We start from the raw sequence: 20,407 nt of genomic DNA, 5'->3' as shown, positions 1-20,407 counted from the left end.
GACCAGTAAAATCACAGCGTAATAACCTATAAATAACAACTCAAACTTTTTTCTTTGTTTTAGTGCAAAAATGTTCACATTTAAGGAATTATCTTTTTTTTTACAAACTAAAGAAAAATAAATTCAATTTCAGCAGCATTAAGCCTCAATTTATCATTTCCACATCACAACTTCCAGATCACAGAGTGTCGACAAAGGAACACATTTATTCATCTGGAACTGAACCACAGAGGATTTTACTTCATGATCAAAATGACAAAAATCAGACAAAACAAAGGACAAAAAACAACAAAAACAAGACAAAATATTACAAAAATCCGACACAGAATGACAAAAAATGAGATAAACGACATGAAACAAAACAGAGACAAAAAATTAGACAAAAAAAGTTACAAAGTGACAACAAATGGACAAACGACAAAAACAAGACAAAAATTACACAAAATGGCACAAACGAGACCAAAAATGTCAAAAGTGAGAAACAAAATGACAAAAAAATAGACAAACAACACAAGCGAGGCAAAAAAAACAAAAACAATACACAAAACAAATAAAGCAAAGCATAAAATGACAAATACGACAAAAAACACAAATGAGACAAAAACAAAACAGAAAACAACAAAAACTAGAAACAAAATGACAAAAGTCAGACACAACACAACAAAAACAAGACATAATATTACAAAAACGAAACACAAAATAAAAGCGAGAAAAGAAGATTTTAAAAATTAGACAAACAAAACAAAAAGACAAAAAAGTTATAAAGCGACAAAAAAAAACTGACAAATGACAAAGAAAATTTTTTTACTTTTTACAAAGTCGTCCCACCAGAGGGCCTGATTGGACCCTCTGGTGGGACACTTTTGGCCCGAGGGCCGCATGTTTGACACCCCTGGTATAAATTCTGGAGAATTCAGCGCTAGAAAAAATATACAAAAAAAATACCATAAAAAGTAAAAGTTCCCTACGGATTAACGGAAATATGCTGAAACAAAAAAGTTCTAAAATCTCCAGAAATCCTGTGCTGTGTCTGGTACAGTGAAGGTTCTATGGAGATTTTAGAACTTTACTGCGTTTGAAGTTCTACATTATTCAGAAATTCCAGAACTTCAAACACAGTGAAGTTCTAATATCTCCAGAGAGCCTGTGGTTACAACTTCACTGTGTTTAAGTTTCGTCGATGGAAATCAAAACTCGACTTCTTTACTTACGGCTCGTTTAGCTCTCGTACTGATGTTGGATAAACACTACTCAGGACCACAAAGATGGATTAAGAGCAGCTTAAATGCAGTAAATGTCGGGGGTTTTTTGCGTGTCGTGAGGTTGAAAGATAAACGTGTGTTGTTGTTTTTTTCTTTACATCATGGGCTGTAGACGAAGCCCGCTGATGACATCACAGCTTTGTGTTAATCCAAGTGACGGCTTAAAGAAGAAACGTTACGTAATTTCACATGGAGCCTTTCAGAGAGGATGCTCACATCTCAGCCCTACAATCAGAGACACACACAAACAGTCTTTCCTCCAGCGCTGAGGATCCCTGCCAGTCTCCTGTTGCCATGCCAACCGGGGGAAGTAAATCATGACTTGACTGGAGCTCTGATTGTACAACAAACACACACGCACACACACACACACACACACACACACAGGAGGAGCAGTGTGTGTTTGTGTGATGGATGCTGAATACAGCTTCACCTGTTGAACTCGTGATGAAAAGATGAGACACAATCTGGATACAACAAAATCTGAGAACAACAACACAATCTGAGAACAACAGCAACTCAGTCTGAGAACGACACAATCTGAGTAAAACGACACAATCTGGATACGACACAATCTGGGTGCAATGACACAATCCGAGTACAACAACACAATCTGAGTGCAACGACACAATCCGAGTACAACAGCACAATCCGAGTACAACACAATGTAGATGACAACCAATCTGGACACAAAAACACACTCTAAGTGCAACTACACACTGAAAACAACAACACACTCTGAGAACAACACCACACTTTGAGAACAACAACACACTCTGGCTCCACATGCAGCTCTGCAGCAGCAGGTCGCCGGTTCGATTCCCGTCGGGAACAGCGGTGCTTTAGTTCAAGTGTTTTTATAAATAAGTGATGATGAATAAAACACGTGTTTGTGTGTCTGTGTGTGTCCGTGTGTTACCTTCGCACAGGAAGCCGACGATCCCCCAGATGAAGTCGCTGCAGCTGTGGCAGAAGGTCGGCTTGGTCAGGGTGACTTTCCTGAAGCAGTGTCCCGGAGCCGAGCTCTGGTACTTGGGCCGGAGCCCGGGGGACTGCTGCGCCCTCTTCTTCCCGGTCAGCGGGCTCGATGTCCGGCTGTCCGCGGCGTCAGGATCCGCCGGTCGGGGCCGGCCGGAGTCAGCCATCTCCAACCCGACACAAAGTCTCACAACCCGGGGAGGAGAAGCTCTGCTGGAGGGAAGCCTGGATTAGAGAGTATTCCAGCCCCAGCGGAGAGGCATCCCAGCGGGCCGGACGCAGCGCCGCAGCCCGGCCACAGGGCGCTGTGCTCGGCGTGCGTCCTGGAGTTTCCCCGTGCTTCGGAAGCTAATTATCCAAGTCCAAAAATAACGGGCGGGCCGCCGGGTTAGGACTTTGTGATTCAGACGAGATTAGTTTAACGGTAAACGTGGCGTAGCTGTGCCCCGCTGGAGAGACATCCCCTCGGCTACAGCCAGCGGTGCTGCCCGGTGGAGGGGCGCCGAGGTCGGTGTAGCTCCCCGAGAATCCCGCCTCAGCTAGCGGAACACAACCCCTGAATTATTCACCGAATATTAATTCACCTTGTTAAACATGCTGCTGGAGCTTCGGTGAGACGGTAATGTTGGATTTTTCGACGCCGTCTTCACACGGTCGAGATCAGAGTCCCTCCGCCCGGAGACAGCGGTGCCACCCAGCGGCGGAGCGGAGGGCGCCGAGCCCGCCCGGCTTCCCGGAGCTCCCCGGGAGGAAGCGGTATGAATAAATGATGAAATATCGATCCGGCACAGCTGCATGCGGAGTGTGTCCGCGGCAGGATGAAGTCCGAGACGGGGATGGATGATGTTGTTTTCAGCCACCAGTCAGTCAGCCCTGCAGCCCGAAGACAGCGGCTCCAGATCCGGGAGAAAGACAGCCAGAACCTGGGTTGAGGAGCCGCTGAGAGCCGCTGTCAGGTCCGGAGAGGAGCTGGATCAACAAGTGTGGAGGGGCGCCGCTTTCATTTCGGCTTCTTCTTCCTTTTCCGAGGCTGATTCTTCTTCCGCGTCCGAGTCTCCAACACTGATTTACTCCTCCTCCATCTCCTCCTGGTTCCTTCCTTCCTTCCTTCCTTCCTTCCTTCCTTCCTTCCTTCCTTCCTTCCTTGTTTTTCCTCTCATTCATTCTTTCCTTCCTGTTTTCTTTCTTCACCTCCTTCATCTGGTTTTCTCATAAAGAGCAGCAACATATTTTACATTAGAATTAAAATCTTAGTTAATAATAATAATAATAATAATAATAATAATAATAATAATAATAATAATAATAATAATAATAATAATAATAACAACTGAACAGCAGCATTCTGTAGAAAATCAAAAATCCATTAATATTTGTGAACCTTTTATTTCGCTCATCTGTATTGTCTCCAATTTATTTTCTTTTATTAATTAGATTTTTTTTATCCTGCTGCATTTTTTATTTAATGTTTTTGCATGTTTATTTTATAGTTTATTTACATTTTTATTAATTATTTTTAATAAATGTATTATTTTAGAATCACTTCCTACAAGGTTCCTCAGAACTAAACTTTCTGTTCTTTTTCTTTTCTTCTTATAAATAATAAATTAATTAATTAAAAGCTATTCATTATTATCATCACATTTTCAGACAGAATATCAACATATTAATTAAATAAATGGAAGGTTAAATTATTACACATTAACCACAGCTGGTCGGCTTGCTTTCTATTTTATTATTTATAATTAAATATATTTTAATGTTTTCTAAAATGACCTGATTCCTGATTAAAGTTCTGTCCATTTATTAAAATGTAAAAAAGAAATAATACAAATATTCACTCCATTTTTACACCGACAAGAACATTTTTCAAGTTTACATTTCTTTTTTTTAAACCACAAAGATCCAAATTAGAACAACTATGGTTTATAATTTCTTAATCATAAAAAATAAAAAATCAATCATGTAAAATGTATTTAGCTCTGTGTGAATATATATATATATATATATATATATATATATATATATATATATATATATATATATATATATATATATATATATATATATATATATATACAATGAACACGCTCATTGTTAATTCCGTTCAATTTTATTAAGAAATTAAGAAATATATTTTCAATTTTCATGTAATTTTCGCCTGGCTTGGTGGGAGTATTCAGGAAAAAAACAAATATCATGCAAATTCCACATTTTTCTGGAGATTAGCAGACAAAGTGATGAGCAATGAGTCAAGAAATGATGTTTTTTAGAAATGAAAATAAAATAAAAGCAAGAAAATGTTCTGAAAACAGATACGAGTATAAAACAGAATTTACTGAATGTTTTTATTAAAAAATCTGTTAGGAAGCAAAACTTTTTGATTAAATTCCGTTTTCCAGCAACTATCACACTTGAAAAATTGTATTAAAATGTCGTCGATTCAACAGTTTGAGTCCACATAGCACTTTTATTTACTTTTATTTACTACAAAACCTGAATGCAGGTGAAGAAACCAAACATTTTGATTTTACTTTTTGTTTTTCTGTGACTTTTTAAAGACCAGAAAATGTTTTTGTCCTGATTTCAGAATGTTTCATCATCATCAGTAGAAAGATGTTCCACCATCATCAGTAGAAAGATGTTTCACCATCATCAGTACAAAGATGTTCCACCATCATCAGTAGAAAGATGTTTCTCCATCATCAGTAGAAAGATGTTCCACCATCATCAGTAGAAAGATGTTTCACCATCATCAGTAGAAAGATGTTTCTCCATCATCAGTAGAAAGATGTTCCACCATCATCAGTAGAAGATGTTTCACCATCATCAGTAGAAAGATGTTTCTCCATCATCAGTAGAAAGATGTTCCACCATCATCAGTAGAAAGATGTTTCACCATCATCAGTAGAAAGATGTTTCACCATCATCAGTAGAAAGATGTTCCACCATCATCAGTAGAAAGATGTTTCACCATCATCAGTACAAAGATGTTCCACCATCATCAGTAGAAAGATGTTTCACCATCATCAGTAGAAAGATGTTTCACCATCATCAGTAGAAAGATGTTTCTCCATCATCAGTAGAAAGATGTTCCACCATCATCAGTAGAAAGATGTTCCACCATCATCAGTAGAAAGATGTTTCTCCATCATCAGTAGAAAGATGTTCCACCATCATCAGTAGAAGATGTTTCACCATCATCAGTAGAAAGATGTTCCACCATCATCAGTAGAAAGATGTTCCACCATCATCAGTAGAAAGATGTTCCACCATCATCAGTAGAAAGATGTTTCTCCATCATCAGTAGAAAGATGTTCCACCATCATCAGTAGAAGATGTTTCACCATCATCAGTAGAAAGATGTTCCACCATCATCAGTAGAAAGATGTTCCACCATCATCAGTACAAAGATGTTCCACCATCATCAGTAGAAAGATGTTTCTCCATCATCAGTAGAAAGATGTTCCACCATCATCAGTAGAAAGATGTTTCACCATCATCAGTAGAAAGATGTTCCACCATCATCAGTAGAAAGATGTTCCACCATCATCAGTAGAAAGATGTTTCTCCATGCTGAATGGATCTCCAACAACATGCTCCTCTGTTCTCCGTTTCTAAGCCATGCTGCATTTATTTATTCATCCAGTAGGTTTTAATTTTCCTCTTTCGTCTCTCATCGTCTCCTCGTCTTTTTATGATTTTGGGTTTTTTTTGTAATTTTGTGCCTCACTTGTGTTGTTTCATGTCTCATTTGTTGTTTTTTGTCATTTCGTAGCCAATTTTGTCATTTCGTGTCTCATTTTTGACATTTTGTTTCTCATTTGTATCATTTGGTCTCTCGTTTTTGCCATTTTGTGTCTCGTTTTTGCCATTTTGTGTCTCGTTTTTGCCATTTTGTGTCTCATTGTTGTCATTTTGTGTCTCATTTGTGCTTTATGTTGTTTTGTGTCGTTTGTTGTTGTTTTTTTCAGTTCGTGGCCAATTTTGTCATTTTGTGTCTTATTTTGGTCTTTTCTTTGGATTTTTGGCACATTATGTCTCTTTGTGGTCACTTTGTCTCCTTTTTGTTGTTTTATGTCTACTTTTTGTCAATTTGTTGTGTCGTGTCTCACTTTATCTCACAGTTTTATCTCCTCATCCTGTAGGTATGTATCCATCTCCATGTTTCCTCTCCAGACTTTTCCTCTCTCCTCTGCTCATCATCTAGAAAGATGTGACGTTCAAAGGTTTGATATAGAATCAGTGTTTTAGTTTCTGGTTCTGTGGAGACCATTTCTACAGTTTCTGGTTCTCAGAAGAATTTTTTTAAAAAAGAAAATAAAAATAAACAGATTTTAATTTAAATTATTAATGCTTTTATTGTGAAAAGACATATGACAAATTAAGGGTCAAAGGTCAAAGATCTCCCCCTCCTCTCCCCTCCGTCTCACCCCTCACCCCTTACTCTCTCTACCTCCTCCTTACCCTTCTTTCTCCCCCTCACCCCTTCATCTTCCTCCCTTCTCTCCCTTCTTCCTCCCCCCAGTCTCACCCATTTTCCTCTCTCCCTCACCCCTTCATCTACCTCCGCCGTTTCCCCCTCCTCTCTTCTCTCCCCCAGTCTCACCCCCTTTTCTCTCCCCCTCACCTCCCTCACTCCTTCATGTCCCTCCTCTCTCTCTCTCTCTCTCTCTCTCCCCTCTTTCTGACCCCTCCCCCCAGTCTCACCCCTTTCCTCCAGGAGAGGGGAGGTAGATGAAGGGGTGAGGGAGGCAGATAGAGAGAGTAGGGGGGGGAGAAGGAGGGAGGTGGGAGGAGGGGGGGCTCTCTCCCCTCTTTCTCCTCCTCTCACCCCTTCAACAACCTCCCCCTTTCTCCTCTCCAGACTTTTCCTCTCTCCTCTGCTCATCATCTAGAAAGATGTTTCACCATGCTGGATGGATCTCCAACAACTAGCTGCTCTGTTCACTATTTCTGAGCCATGCTGTGTTTATTTTTGACATGCAAAACATGTTTCAATATTTACATTTTTACAGCCTTTGCAAACTCAGGAGACAATTTCATCTCATTTCTCTTCTTTTGTGTCTCATTTTTGCTGTTTTGTGTTTTTTTGTCTCGCTTGTGTTGTTTTGTCCCATTTTGTGGTGTTCTGTGTCTCATTTTTATCACTTTGTGCCCTGTTGTGTCATTTTGTCTAAATTTTTTGCTGCTTTGTGTCATTTTGTGTCTTGTTTGTTGATTTTCCTCTTAGTCTATATATTAACACTGCCTGCAGTTCAACCTGAAAACTCTCTGGAGAGATTTTGATGAAATATTACAATTACAAGCTCAGATTTGGTTCATTTTCACTTGTGATTTGAACATATATATATATATATATATATATATATATATATATATATATATATATATATATAAAAGAATAATTAATAAATTAATGTTTAACAAAGAAGGAAAGTAACACATGAATTTTAAAATCATCACTTTTAGGACGCAGATAAATATTGAATAAACTACATAAAAACAACAACACAGCATAGGAAAAATAAAATGAATTAATTTTAAAAAATCTAATTTCAAGGAAAACCAAAAGAGAACTATGCTACAAGTTTAGTTGTTTTTAGAAATAAAATCTGGACTGAATGTTGTGCAGAATAAAACATTTTTAAAAATGAAATAAAGTCAGAGATGCGCCTGCGGGGTTTGACCACCAGGTGTCAGTGTGACTCAATAAAACCGGATGTAAACCTGCAGAAGAAGCTTTAAAACAGAAAATAAAAGTTTATCACCTTAAAATCCACTTTTAGTTTTTTCAATTAATTATTTACACATAGAAAAATATTTATAAGAATAAAAGTTATTATTTTTATCCATTTCAACCCTTGTGCTTGCATTTAAACAAAAAATATTTTAAAAAGTGATTGAGCTGCATTTTTATAAAACTATTAATTCAGATTTAGGCTTAAAGTTTATTTTTAGAGGTTTATTTAAATTTAATTTTACAGAAAACTTAATGATAATTTACATTATTGGTGCAGAAAGTGTCACATTTTCATGTAAAACCAGGAAATAATCTGGAATATAAAAAAAAAACAAGAAGTTCTGATGTTTCAGAATTAAAGCTGCAGGTTTGTTGATCTCCTGTTAATTTTATTTATTTTTAATGTGAAAAATGAAATCCTGGATGAATCAATGATTTACAGAAATATTTCCTTCTGACCAGCAGGTGAAGCTCCAGACCTGAAATTTAATTCAGTTTATGATGTTATAAATATGATTTCTGATGCTGCGACGAATAAAAAATATAATAAAAACTAAAATATGTGGAGCTAAAATGGATAAATTTAGAAACAGGAAGCAGAATGTTCAGAATAAAGTGACGTTCAGAGGTTTGATATAGAATCAGTGTTTTAGTTTCTGGTTCTGTGGAGACCATTTCTACAGTTTCTGGTTCTCAGACGAATTTTTTAAAAAAGAAAATAAAAATAAACAGATTTTAATTTAAATTATGCTTTTATTGCGAAAAGACATATGACAAATTAAGGGTCAAAGGTCAAAGATCTCCCCCCTCCCCTCCGTCTCACCCCTCACCCCTTACTCTCTCTACCTCCTCCTTACCCTTCTTTCTCCCCCTCACCCCTTCATCTTCCTCACTTCTCTCCCTTCTTCCTCCCCCCAGTCTCACCCATTTTCCTCTCTCCCTCACCTCCCTCACTCCTTCATCTCCCTCCTCTCTCTCTCTCTCTCTCTCTCTCTCTCTCTCTCCCCTCTTTCTGACCCCTCCCCCCAGTCTCACCCCTTTCCTCCAGGAGAGGGGAGGTAGATGAAGGGGTGAGGGAGGGAGATAGAGAGAGTAGGGGGGAGAAGGAGGGAGGTGGGAGGAGGGGGGCTCTCTCCCCTCTTTCTCCTCCTCTCACCCCTTCAACAACCTCCCCCTTTCTCCTCCCTCTCCTCTCTCTCCCCTCTTTCTGACCCCTCCCACCAGTCTCACCCCTTTCCTCGCCTCCCTTGTCTCTTCCTCACCCCTTCATTGCCCCTCTCTTCTCTCTCCTTTCTCACCCTTCCCCCATCTCCCCCCTTTCTTCCCCCTCCTCTATCTCCTCCCTTACCCTTCATCTATCTCCCCCTTTCTCCCTCTTCCCTGTCTCCCTCTCACCCCTTCATCGTCCTCTTCTCTCTTTCTGACCCTCCAGTCTCACCCCCTTTCCTCTCCCCCTCACCTCCCTCACCCCTTCATCTCCCTTCCCTCCCCTCTCTCTCCTTCATCTACCTCCCCCTTTCTCACCCCTCTCGTCTATCCTTCTCTCCCCTCTTTTTGACCCCTCACCCCAGCCTCACCTCCTTTTCCTCACCCCTCTCCACCGGAGGAGGGGGTAGAGAGAGAGAAGAGGGGAGAAAGCGCTCTCTCTCCCCCCTCTTTTCCTCCCCCTCCTCTCTCCTCCCTCCCCTCCTCCTACTCCTCCTCCTCCTCCCCTCTCCTCTCTCCCCTCCTCTCCTCTCTCTCCTGTCGTTCAGTCGATAACAAGCTCCGCCCGCCTCTCAGTCTCCGTCGGTGTCTTTCGGCGCGTCTCGGTTCTCGTCGGCGTGTCTCTCCGGTGTCGGTGTCTCCGTTCGTCTACCTGCCGGTACCTGCGTCTCCCCCTCCTCCTCTCCTCCCCTCCGTCCCCCCCGGTCCCGGTGCTCCCCCCTCTCGGTGCGGACATGCTCCCGGGGCTCCGGAGATGAGGCTCCGAAATGTCTCCTTCCTGACGGTGTTGCTGTTTGGGCTGTGCGGGCTAGTCTCCCTGTCCTGGTACACCGCCTTCAGCAGCTCCAGAGGTACGTGCGCGTGTCCGTGCATGTGTGTGTGCGCGTGTGTGTGTGTGTGTGTGTGTGTGTGTGTGTGTGTGTGTGTGTGTGTGTGTGTGTGTTTCGGCTCCGCTTTGTATTTTGGATGTTGCAGAAAAATAAAAAACGCATGATGGTTGATGTGACGCTGAGGGGCGCTCGGTTTGTGGACCGCGAGGTTCGGTTCCGTTGCAGAGACACATGAGGGGGGGCGGGTGGGGTGTTTGGTTTGTGATGCCTGGATGAAGATGGGGTGGAGGGGCGGGGGGGGCGGACACAAGGTGCATGTGAGCTCCAGCAGTGAGGTAATGAAGGGAGCGCTTGATTTGATGCACAGCAGCCAGAGAGGAAGGTGCAGGTGGATCAAATGTATGTAGAGGTAGCAGAGGGAGCGCTTGGTTTGTGATGCAAGACAGGCCTGCTGAGGAGGCCAGACTTAGGCGGGAGGTGACTGAGTGACTGATGTTGGTGCAGCTCCACTTCGTGTTTGTTACAGATGTGAAGGGAACCTCCAGGTTCTGAAGGGAGCGCTTGGTTTATGATGCATCACATGCCAGCTGAGAGGAGTGTCAGGCAGAGAGAAGGCAAGATGGGATTGGTTTGATTTTGTTGCAGCTTCATCTGGTGCGTTTTTGGAGACGGAACCATGAGATATAATCTAGAAGAAACTCCAGTGTGGAGATAACCAAAGGAGCGCTTGGTTTGAGATGCAGTACATGCCAACTGAGTGGACACCTAGATGTAGGAGGAGCTGGTTTGATTTCATAGTAGCCTTATCTTGGAGAAAATCATCTCAAAGAAGCTCCAGCGTGGAGTTAACCAAGAGAGCACTTGGTTTGTGATACAAGACATGCCAGTAGGGTGGATATCAAGACGTTGGAGGGGTTGGTTTGATTTTGATGCAGCCTCATCTGGTGCTTTAGGTGAACATGTAATAAAATCACGTGAGAAGTAGCTCCAGCGTGGAGTTAATGGAAGGAGCGCTTGTTTTATGATGCATCGCACGACAGCTGAGTGGACGCCTAGACGTAGGAGGGGTTGGTTGGATTTCGTAGTAGCTTCATCTTGTGCTTTGTTGTCGACCTAATCGAGATATCAGTGAAATGAAGCTCCAATGTGGAGTTAACTAAAGGAGCGTTTGGTTTGCGATACAAGACAGGCCTGCTGAGGAGGCCAGACAGAGGAGACAAGATGGGGTTGGTTTGATTTTGTTGCAGACTCACTTTGTGGTGTAGAACAGGGAAGTGATGTTTTTACATGTGGTAGTGAAAGGAGCGCTTGGTTTATGATACAGTACATCCCAGCTGAGAGGACACCTAGGCATAGGAGAGGTTGGTTTAATTTTGTTGTAGCCTCATCTTGGAGAAATTCATCTATCAATCTTTTAGATTCTAAAAGAAGCTCCAGTGTGGAGTTAACCAAAGGAGCGCTTGGTTTGTGATGCAAGACAGGCGAGGGGTAATTAAGTGAGCACCAGAGCTTTGAAGCTTTGAGGTGCGCTTGTTTGTTGTTGGGGGGGGGGGTGACGAGGTGGAGGACAGGCGGGGTGCGTTTGATTTTGGTTTCAGCTGCACTTTGTGTCCCCATCAATTGAAGGAGCGCTTGTTTTGGCGACGGGAACAATTTTGAAAGACAGTTCTGAACCCGAAGGAGCGCTTGGCTTGTAGTTGGGGACGTGCCAGAAGAGACGGGTGGAGTGAATGAAACCTCTGAGATGAGAGGAGCGCTTGGTTCGTTGTATGTCTTACAGCGTGGTGGAGGAAGTCGGCTGAGGGTGCGTTTGATTTTGAGTAATGGGTCGATTGGAGTGGAGCGCTCAAACATAAAGGTCTGTTTCATTCGTGACCCATAGTGGGCCTGAGCGGGAGGAGACAGCTGAAGTTTCCGATCATGGACGAATTTTGAGGAATTTTTGAAGGTTTGGAATTATTGTGGACATGTTCTAGAAATGTTCTGACTAGTTTTATCTTAGTTTTCGTCAAATTTTGAGTAATTTTGGACAAATTTGGGGTATTTTTGGACAAATTTTTGGTAATTTTGGACAAACTGTAGGACATTTCTGATTAGTTTAGACACATTCTGGACATTTCTCAGTGACGTCACCCCCTGTGGACACCTTTAAGTCGTTTCCTACAGTGGTTGAGCTTTTTTGGTTCAGTTAGGAGTGGATCTAATGAAGCTCTGCAGTGCAGCAGTGTGCTTGTTTTACTACCCGGGGTAGGCCTGTGTGAGTGGAGACAGGTCGGTGCTCCTGTCCTCCGGTAACCTCTGCATCTGGAACAGCTGTGAGCATGAAGTCAGCCCCAGGAGAGAGGAGGGAGCGCTTGGTTCGAGAACAACATGTGGCTGTCTGGACGCTCAGCTGTCGGCTGGGGAGCGCTTGGTTTCCTCACAAACAGAGGGTGGAGTTTGTTCCAGATGATCAGAAACTCAGTCTGGAAGAATTAAGAGTTCAGCCTCTGAATCTGGACACTTCTGAACTCATTTTGGATGAAATGTGGAGGAATTCTGGACATTTTTTGACTTGTTGGACAATTTTCTGTCGTTTTATCAGGTTTTCAGTGAAAGTGAGCGACTTTTAGGACGTTCTGGACGATTTGGAGTCATTTTGAACAAGGATTTTCTGCAAGATTTTATCACTAGACATTGAATTTTTGACTTATTTTGGTAAAATTTCTCATCATTTTAGAGATTTTAGTCGTGACTGTAATAATTTTCAGCTGGTTTCAAGTCACTGGAGACAATTTAGAGCGATTCTGAACAAGATTCGTTCTTTACAGGTTTTGAGTCATTTTTGTCAATCGTTGAGTCACGTTGATCTTTTGAGTCATTTTCAGTGATTTTACTTTTCCACACTGAATCCTGAACTTATTTTAGACAAAGTTTGAGCCATTTTGGACAATTATTGACTCTTTTTGGACAATTGCCGAGTCATTTTGAACAGGTTTCAAATAATTTGGGTCGTTCTGGACGGTTTGGCGTCATTTTTAACCCGTATTTTGAACAAGATTTTGTCATTAGACATTGAATTTCTAACTTATTTTCGTCAAATTTGGAATCATATAGTAGATTTTACTAGTGATGGACAGCAGTGTGTCATTTTGGACAATTATTGACGTCTTCTGGACGAGTGTTGAGTCATTCTGAGCAGGTTTTAAACAACTTTTCTGTCATTTTGTACAAGTTTTAGTCATTTTATCAGGTTTTCAGTGAATGTGAGCAACTTTTAAGAGGTTCTGGATGGTTTGAAGTCAATTTTAACAAATATTTTCTGCAAGATTTTCTCATTTGACACTGAATTTTCAATTTATTTGGTCAAGTTTTACATCATTTTGGAGACTTTAGTAATAATTAACAAAAGTGTGTCATTTTGGACAATTCTTAGCTTCTTCTGGACAGATTTACAGTAATATTGGAAAAGTTTTGAATCATGTTGGACAAATTTTTATCATTTTTAGTGAATGTGAGAAACTTTGAAGAGGTTCTGGATGATTTGGAGTCATTTTGATCAAGTATTTTCTGCAAGATTATCTCATTTATCATGACATTTTTATCTTATTTTGGTTAAATTTTGAACCATTTAGGAAATTCTAGTACTAATTGACAAAAGTGAGTCATTTTGGACAATTATTGACTCGTGGACAAGTGTTGAGTAGGTTTTAAAATATTTGGGACAAATTTCTGTCATTTTGGACAAGTTTTATTTATTTTAACAGATTTTCATTGAATGTGAGCAACATAAAAGACATTCTGGATGGTTTGGAATAATTTAGAACAAGTTTGAAGTATTTTATAAGATTTTATCATTAGAACTTTTTTTTTTTTTACTCATTTTGGTCAAATTTTGAATCATTTAGGAAATTTTAGTGATGATAGACAAACTGGATTATTACTGACTCCTTTTGGATACATGTGAAGTCATTCTGAGCAGGTTTTTGATCATTTTGATGCATATTTTTGTGATTTTGGAGTAGTTCTGGTCACCGTGTACAACCCTCGGCTGCTTTTTTGACACGTTTCCAGTGATTTTCCTCCGTTTTTCTGTCAGATTGTAACCATTAAACTGAACCAGCCTCTAACCGTCCTACAGATAAACTCTGTTTCTGTCAGTCTGCGTCAAATAATCTGGTTTTTCTGAAGCTTCAGGGTTTAGTTTCTCACATTTTCAGAGACGAGCAGACGACCTAAACAGATGTTCGACTGTTTCTGTTTCATGTTTTCGTGTTTGAGGTCCTCAGGTTTCCGTCGACATGTTCAGACTCGTTCAGCTTCAGACCAAACGTTTCCTCTTGAACAGGTTAAAATCAGCAGATATATGGATTATTAATTCTGTTAAATCCACATTCTGCTTCAGATTCTTTCGTTTTATGAACATCTGAGGGTTTTGTAAACTTTTCAAATCAAAAATATATGGATTTTTAAATTTCCTCACAGATTTTCGGACATTTCAATCAATTTTCTTTGGAAAATTTGGGACACATTTATTTAATGCATTTTTTTCTTTCTTTTTTTTTTTTTTTACAGTTAATATGTGGAAAGTTTGTTGATAAAATGCCCAAAAATATTCAAGTATTTATTTTTTTTTAAAAAATGTAAACAATAAATAAATAAATGTCAGAGAATTCTTATCAAAATATCAGAAAAATATCCAGAAAATGTATTTTAAAAAGTTTTTGGAGAATGTCAAAACAGCTTCAGTTAAATGTCAGAAAACGTGAATGAATCATTTTCTAAAAATATAATAAAATATATTAAAACAAATACAAAATGTCCCAAAAAGCTTTTTTAAAAAGCAGAAAATCTGTTGATAAAACATCAAAAACATTCAAAAATTTAAAAATGATTACATTAAGAAAATGTATAAATATTGAAAATAGTTTTAAAAACTTTTTTTAAGTAAAACATATTCATGAAATATCCTAAAAAAAAATATGTTGATAAAATGCAAAAAATGTCCAAAAAAGTATTTTATTCATGTTGAAAAATGTCCAAAAAATATGTTATGTAAAATATTAATAAAATAATAATGTACCAGAAATATTGTTGAAAATGTTTAAACATTCTTAAATAATTAGACCTAAAATATACAAAGTGTTTTTAAATGTCAGAATAATATTTTTGATGTTTTCTAAATAATTAATTAATTGAATAGTAAAAAAGAAAAAAAAAGCAGTTCAGGATGAATTAGAAACCTGAACTCTTCATTTTCTTGAACAGTTTATTGAATTTCAGACTCAGATTCTGGTTCCTCCAGAGCTGCTCGTCCCTCGACTCTCCATTTGTTCTTCAAACTCCTATGGAAGATTTAAAATGAGCGAAGGTGCGTTTGATTTATTCACTGGGAGCTGCAGCGATGATGTCGTGTTGACAGGTCAGAGGTCACCCCTGGGTGCTGCTCTCTGATTGGCTCCCTGCTGAGCTGTCGGCTTAAAGGTTCATTCTGCTGTTTTCAAACAACTACAGATTTTTATTTTGAAACCGATGGAGTGTCACACGCACAATGACACACAACAACACACAACAACACACACTCCTACACAATAACACACACGTGCAGATTGATTTAACACTAAAGTGCAGCATAGCGACTCGATGACACATCAGACTGGAAGTGAACATGTCTGGCCTCGTCCTGCCGTCACACACACACACACACACACACACACTAAAACACGCAGAGACACATCCACACACACACACACACACACACACACACACACACACACACACACACACACACACACACACACATCCTGCCTGGTGTTTCATCATCTTAACTTTGTGTTTTTCTTTCCTTTGTGCTGTTTGTGTTTCACTGAACTGATCCCTGAACTCTGAACTCCGCTGGATTAATCTGTGTGTGTGTCTGTGTGTTTTAGTGTGTGTGTGTGTGTGTGTGTGTGTGTTTTAGTGTGTGTGTGTGTCTGTGTGTTTTAGTGTGTGTGTGTGTCTGTGTGTTTTAGTGTGTGTGTGTGTGTTTTAGTGTGTGTGTGTGTGTGTTTTAGTGTGTGTGTGTGTCTGTGTGTTTTAGTGTGTGTGTGTGTGTGTTTTAGTGTGTGTGTGTGTTTTAGTGTGTGTGTGTGTGTGTGTGTGTGTGTGTGTGTGTGTGTCTGTGTGTTTTAGTGTGTGTGTGTGTGTGTGTGTGTGTCTGTGTGTTTTAGTGTGTGTGTGTGTTTTAGTGTGTGTGTGTGTTTTAGTGTGTGTGTGTTTTAGTGTGTGTGTGTGTTTTAGTGTGTGTGTGTGTTTTAGTGTGTGTGTGTGTGTGTGTGTGTGTGTGTGTGTGTCTGTGTGTTTTAGTGTGTGTGTGTGTGTGTGTGTGTGTCTGTGTGTTTTAGTGTGTGTGTGTGTTTTAGTGTGTGTGTGTTTTAGTGTGTGTGTGTGTTTTAGTGTGTGTGTGTGTTTTAGTGTGTGTGTGTGTGTGTTTTAGTGTGTGTGTGTTTAGTTTTCCTCCTCATTAAACGTGATGAAAACATAAAAACGCAGCTTGAATCACTTTCAGGAAACCTAAATCTTGTGTTTTATTTACTGAGTGAATGAGAATCTGTCCTGATTTCAATATTTTAATGTTGTGTTCCGTTTACTACTTTTCTTTTTTAAATGTCGGCTTGTTGACAGGAAAACAGAAATGAAAGATGGACACAGATTTACAGCGCTTGGCTTCAAGAAAATTAGTTTTTATTTTGGGATCTTTGAGTTAAACTGAGTGAAGTTTATGATGTTTGTATGTTTATTGAATAAATCAGCCTCATATTTGACTCATAAAAATTAAAAACAGCCTCATTTCATAGATGATTTTATGATTATTACGGTGCACAAAAATAGAAATGAATTTTAAAAAAACAGCAATCTGAAAGAAAAATGAAGACAGAAAATGATTTATAAACAGTGACTGAAAACGACAGGAAACTGCAGCAGAAAACATCAATTTTTAGGTGAAAACGACCATCAACAGAGACTTCAATCTGCAAATAAAAATGCTGAAAATGACAGAAAACAGCAACTAAACAGTGATGAAAAACTACAGCAGGACAGAAAATATCAACTGGAAAACACAGAAAATTGTATAAACAGTGGATGAAAATGACGGGAAAGTGTGACAGAAAACAGCAACTGAAAACAGAGACTTAAAACTGAAAATTGTAAATGAAAACAACGGAAAACAGAACTTGGAAACGACGACTGAACAGTAAGGAAAAACTCCAACAAAACAGATCATACCAGCTGAAAAACACAGAAAATTTTTACCAACAGTGGCTGAAAATGACGGGAAACTGCGACAGAAAACAGAGACGGTGAATAAAAACAGCTGAAACCAGAACGTGTAAAACAGTGAATAAAAACCTCCTTCTTCCATGAATCTGATGTTTCTCTGATTCACATTTTACAGCCGACTGATCAAAGCTGACAGCTGGAGGAATTAAACTGGAACACACACACACACACTAAAACACACACTGAAACACACACACACACACTAAAACACACACTGAAACACACACACACACACTAAAACACACACACAGTCGTTAACAGTGTGAGTGACGCCTCAGACTGCAGCCTCCATAATACAGATTTAATCTGGAGCTCATATTACACAAACACACACCCAAACCCACACTAAAACACACAGACACACACTAACACACACACATACACTGATACACACACTAAAACCCACACTCTGTCAGACTCTGGGTTTCCGTTTTATTGACCAAACTGTCAGAGATGGACTCGTGTTTCTCCAGTAAACCAGAGGAGGAGATGAAGGAGAGCAGAGGCTGAACATCACACAAACCACAGATAAAAAACACTGCAAACCGCCATTTAAAACAGAAAATTACAAACGACGACACCAGAAAACGGCAGCTGAAAACGACAGTCGATGATGGTGACTGAAAACAGCGACTGGAAATGACAAAAAAGCAAGAAAACTAAAAGATACTAAACTAGTAAAAAATAGGAACTAAAAACAACGATTAAAAACAGCTGGAAGTAGCGACTATGAACAAAACACAGGGACAGTGACTGCATGACATGTTGTGTCTCTGTGGTTATTTCTTGGTCTTATTGTGGTTGTTGTGTCTCTTTGTGGTTGTTTTGTGTCTCTTTGTGGTCATTGTGTGTCTTTTTGTGCTTGTTTTGAGTATTATTGTAATCATTTTGTGTCTCTTCATGGTCGTTTTTGGTCTTTCTATACTTCTTTTGTGTGTGTTTGTGGTCATTTTGTTACTCTGTAGCCATTGTGTGTCTCTTTTTTATTTGTTTTGCATCTTTTTGTTGTCATTTTGTGGTAGTTTTGTCTCTCTTTATTGTCTGTTTGTGTCTTATTGTTGTTTTGCTTCAGTTTGTGGTCATTTTATAACTCTCTGTAGTCATTTTGTGTCTCTTTGTGGTTATTTTGTGTTTTTTGTGGTTATTTTGTGTCTTGTGGTTGCTTTGCATCAGTTTGTGGTCGTTTTGTGTCTCTTCATGGTAATTTTTGTGTCTTTCTATGGTTCCTTTGTGTCTTTGTGGTGATGTTGTGACTCTCTGGAGCCATTGTGTGTCTCTTTGTATTTGTTTTGTATCTTTTTGCAGTTATTGTATCTCTTTGTAGTCGTTTTGTGTCTCTTTATTGTCTTCTTGTGTCTTATTGTAGTCGTTTTGTGTCTTATTGTAGTCTTTTGGCTCTCTTCATGGTCATTTTTTGGGTCTTATTGTAGTCGTTTTGTGTCTTTGTGGTCATTTTGTGACTCTCTGTAGCCATTGTATGTTTCTTTGTAGTTGTTTTGCATCCCTTTGTGGTTATTTTGTGTCTTATTTTAGTCGCTTTGTGTCTATTTATGGCTGTTTTGTGTCTCTTTGTAGATGTTTGCATCTTTTGATAAATATTTCACCTCTTCTTATCGTCATTTTGTGTCTTTTTGTGGTGATTTTTGTTTGTGGCTTTGTTTGCATCTTTTTGTGATTATTTTGTGTCTCTTTATACACCTTTAACTTGTTCTAGTACGTGAAAATGTTTGTAATAATTTCAAGTTGCGTTCTTGAAAAGTTTGTTGAAGAAACTACCTAAGATCTGAACATGTAGAAGGTTTATTTGAAATGAGATGATTTAATAGGAATATACATGATAATAAAAGAACATTTACCTGCAGGAAACATGAAAAAACCTGAAGATGATCAGTGAGAGGTTTTGGCTGCTGGTCCTGGTGTGACCCTGAATGTTCAGGAGATCAGGAGAAGTTTGACTCCGACCGACGGATCACAGCAACAGTTTCTGCTAATGGAGACGGAAAACAAAGAGCGAGTGTCCCCGAACGGGAACAGGAGGTCGGAGGTCACGTCCAAAAAACACGTCACATGCTGCAGGCGGCGGGTCACATGTTGTCCTCCTGATACCCCAGCTACACACAGACACACACAGACACTGCTGTTCTATCAGACCTGTATTTATTTTAGTCAATTTATTGGTTACCAGGATCATCTTCAGCTGAGCTCCAGGGTTGTTATGTCTGTTTGTGGTTGTTTTGTGTCTCTTTGTGGTCGTTGTGTGTCTCTTTGTAGTCATTGCATGTCTTTTTTAAGTAATTTTGTGTCTCTGTAGTTGTTTTCTGTCTCTTCAAAGTTGTTTTGTGTCTCTCTGTGGTTGTTTTGTGTCTCTTTGTGGTTGTTTTGTGTCTCTTTGTGGTTGTTTTGTGTCTCTCCATGGCTATTTTGTGTCTCTTTGTTGTCATTGTGTCATTTTTAAGTAATTTTGTGTCTTTGTGGCTGTTTTGTGTCTCTTTGTGGCTGTTTTGTGTCTCTTTGTGGCTGTTTTGTGTCTCTTTGTGGCTGTTTTGTGTCTCTTTGTGGTCTCTTCGCAATAATTTTTAACTGTCTGTGGTCATTTTTGGACTCTCTGTAGCCTTTGTGTGTCTTTTTGAAGGTGTTTTGTGTCTTTTGTGAAGTTATTTTGTGTTTTATTGTCATTGTTTTTTGTCTTTTGTGGTTGTTTTGTGTCTGTGGTAATTTATCATTTCTTTGTCATTTTGCTTTTGTCTTTTTGTGATTAATTTGTGTTTCTTCACAGTTGTTTGACTTCTTTTTGTGGTTAATGGAGACTTTCCACCACTTCAGGGTTTAATCTGATTCATTTAACATTCAGTGGCTGGAAATCTGGTCAAAGTTTGTGTTACGTCTGGATGGAAACATGACGAGTGTGTGAGAGGTAATCTGTAGTTCAGGGTCACACAGACGCACAAACAGACACACAAACAGACACACAGACGCACACACTGTTGCTGTTTTCTGTCGTTCCTAGTCTCTGTTTTCAGTAGATGTTTGTCACTGTTTTGTCGTTTTCTGTTGCAATTTTTAGACATTATCAGTCGTTTTAATTC

General features: G+C 39.5%; 2 protein-coding genes across 3 annotated transcripts in view; one reads left to right on the top strand and one right to left on the bottom strand.

Moving 5' to 3' along the window:
- Positions 1-3,307, bottom strand: part of LOC111583750 (diacylglycerol kinase theta) — a 30,111-nt gene extending 26,804 nt beyond the window's left edge. Inside the window, exon 1 of the mRNA XM_055016685.1 lies at positions 2,182-3,307. Within this exon, the coding sequence (XP_054872660.1) occupies positions 2,182-2,407 (226 nt within the window). The 5' untranslated portion in view covers positions 2,408-3,307. The remainder of the gene's footprint in view (positions 1-2,181) is intronic.
- A 6,352-nt stretch (positions 3,308-9,659) lies between these two features.
- Positions 9,660-20,407, top strand: part of mgat4b (alpha-1,3-mannosyl-glycoprotein 4-beta-N-acetylglucosaminyltransferase B) — a 72,198-nt gene continuing 61,450 nt past the window's right edge. Inside the window, exon 1 of one of the 2 annotated variants that reach the window (XM_055016613.1) lies at positions 9,660-10,040. In XM_055016613.1, coding sequence (XP_054872588.1) covers positions 9,944-10,040 — 97 coding nt within the window. In that variant the 5' untranslated portion in view covers positions 9,660-9,943. The remainder of the gene's footprint in view (positions 10,041-20,407) is intronic. The other variant, XM_055016612.1, reaches the window with a different exon arrangement.

Source organism: Amphiprion ocellaris, chromosome 13 (assembly GCF_022539595.1).
Source record: "Amphiprion ocellaris isolate individual 3 ecotype Okinawa chromosome 13, ASM2253959v1, whole genome shotgun sequence".
Taxonomy (NCBI): domain Eukaryota; kingdom Metazoa; phylum Chordata; class Actinopteri; family Pomacentridae; genus Amphiprion; species Amphiprion ocellaris.
This window is presented reverse-complemented; position numbering and strand designations above follow the sequence as displayed.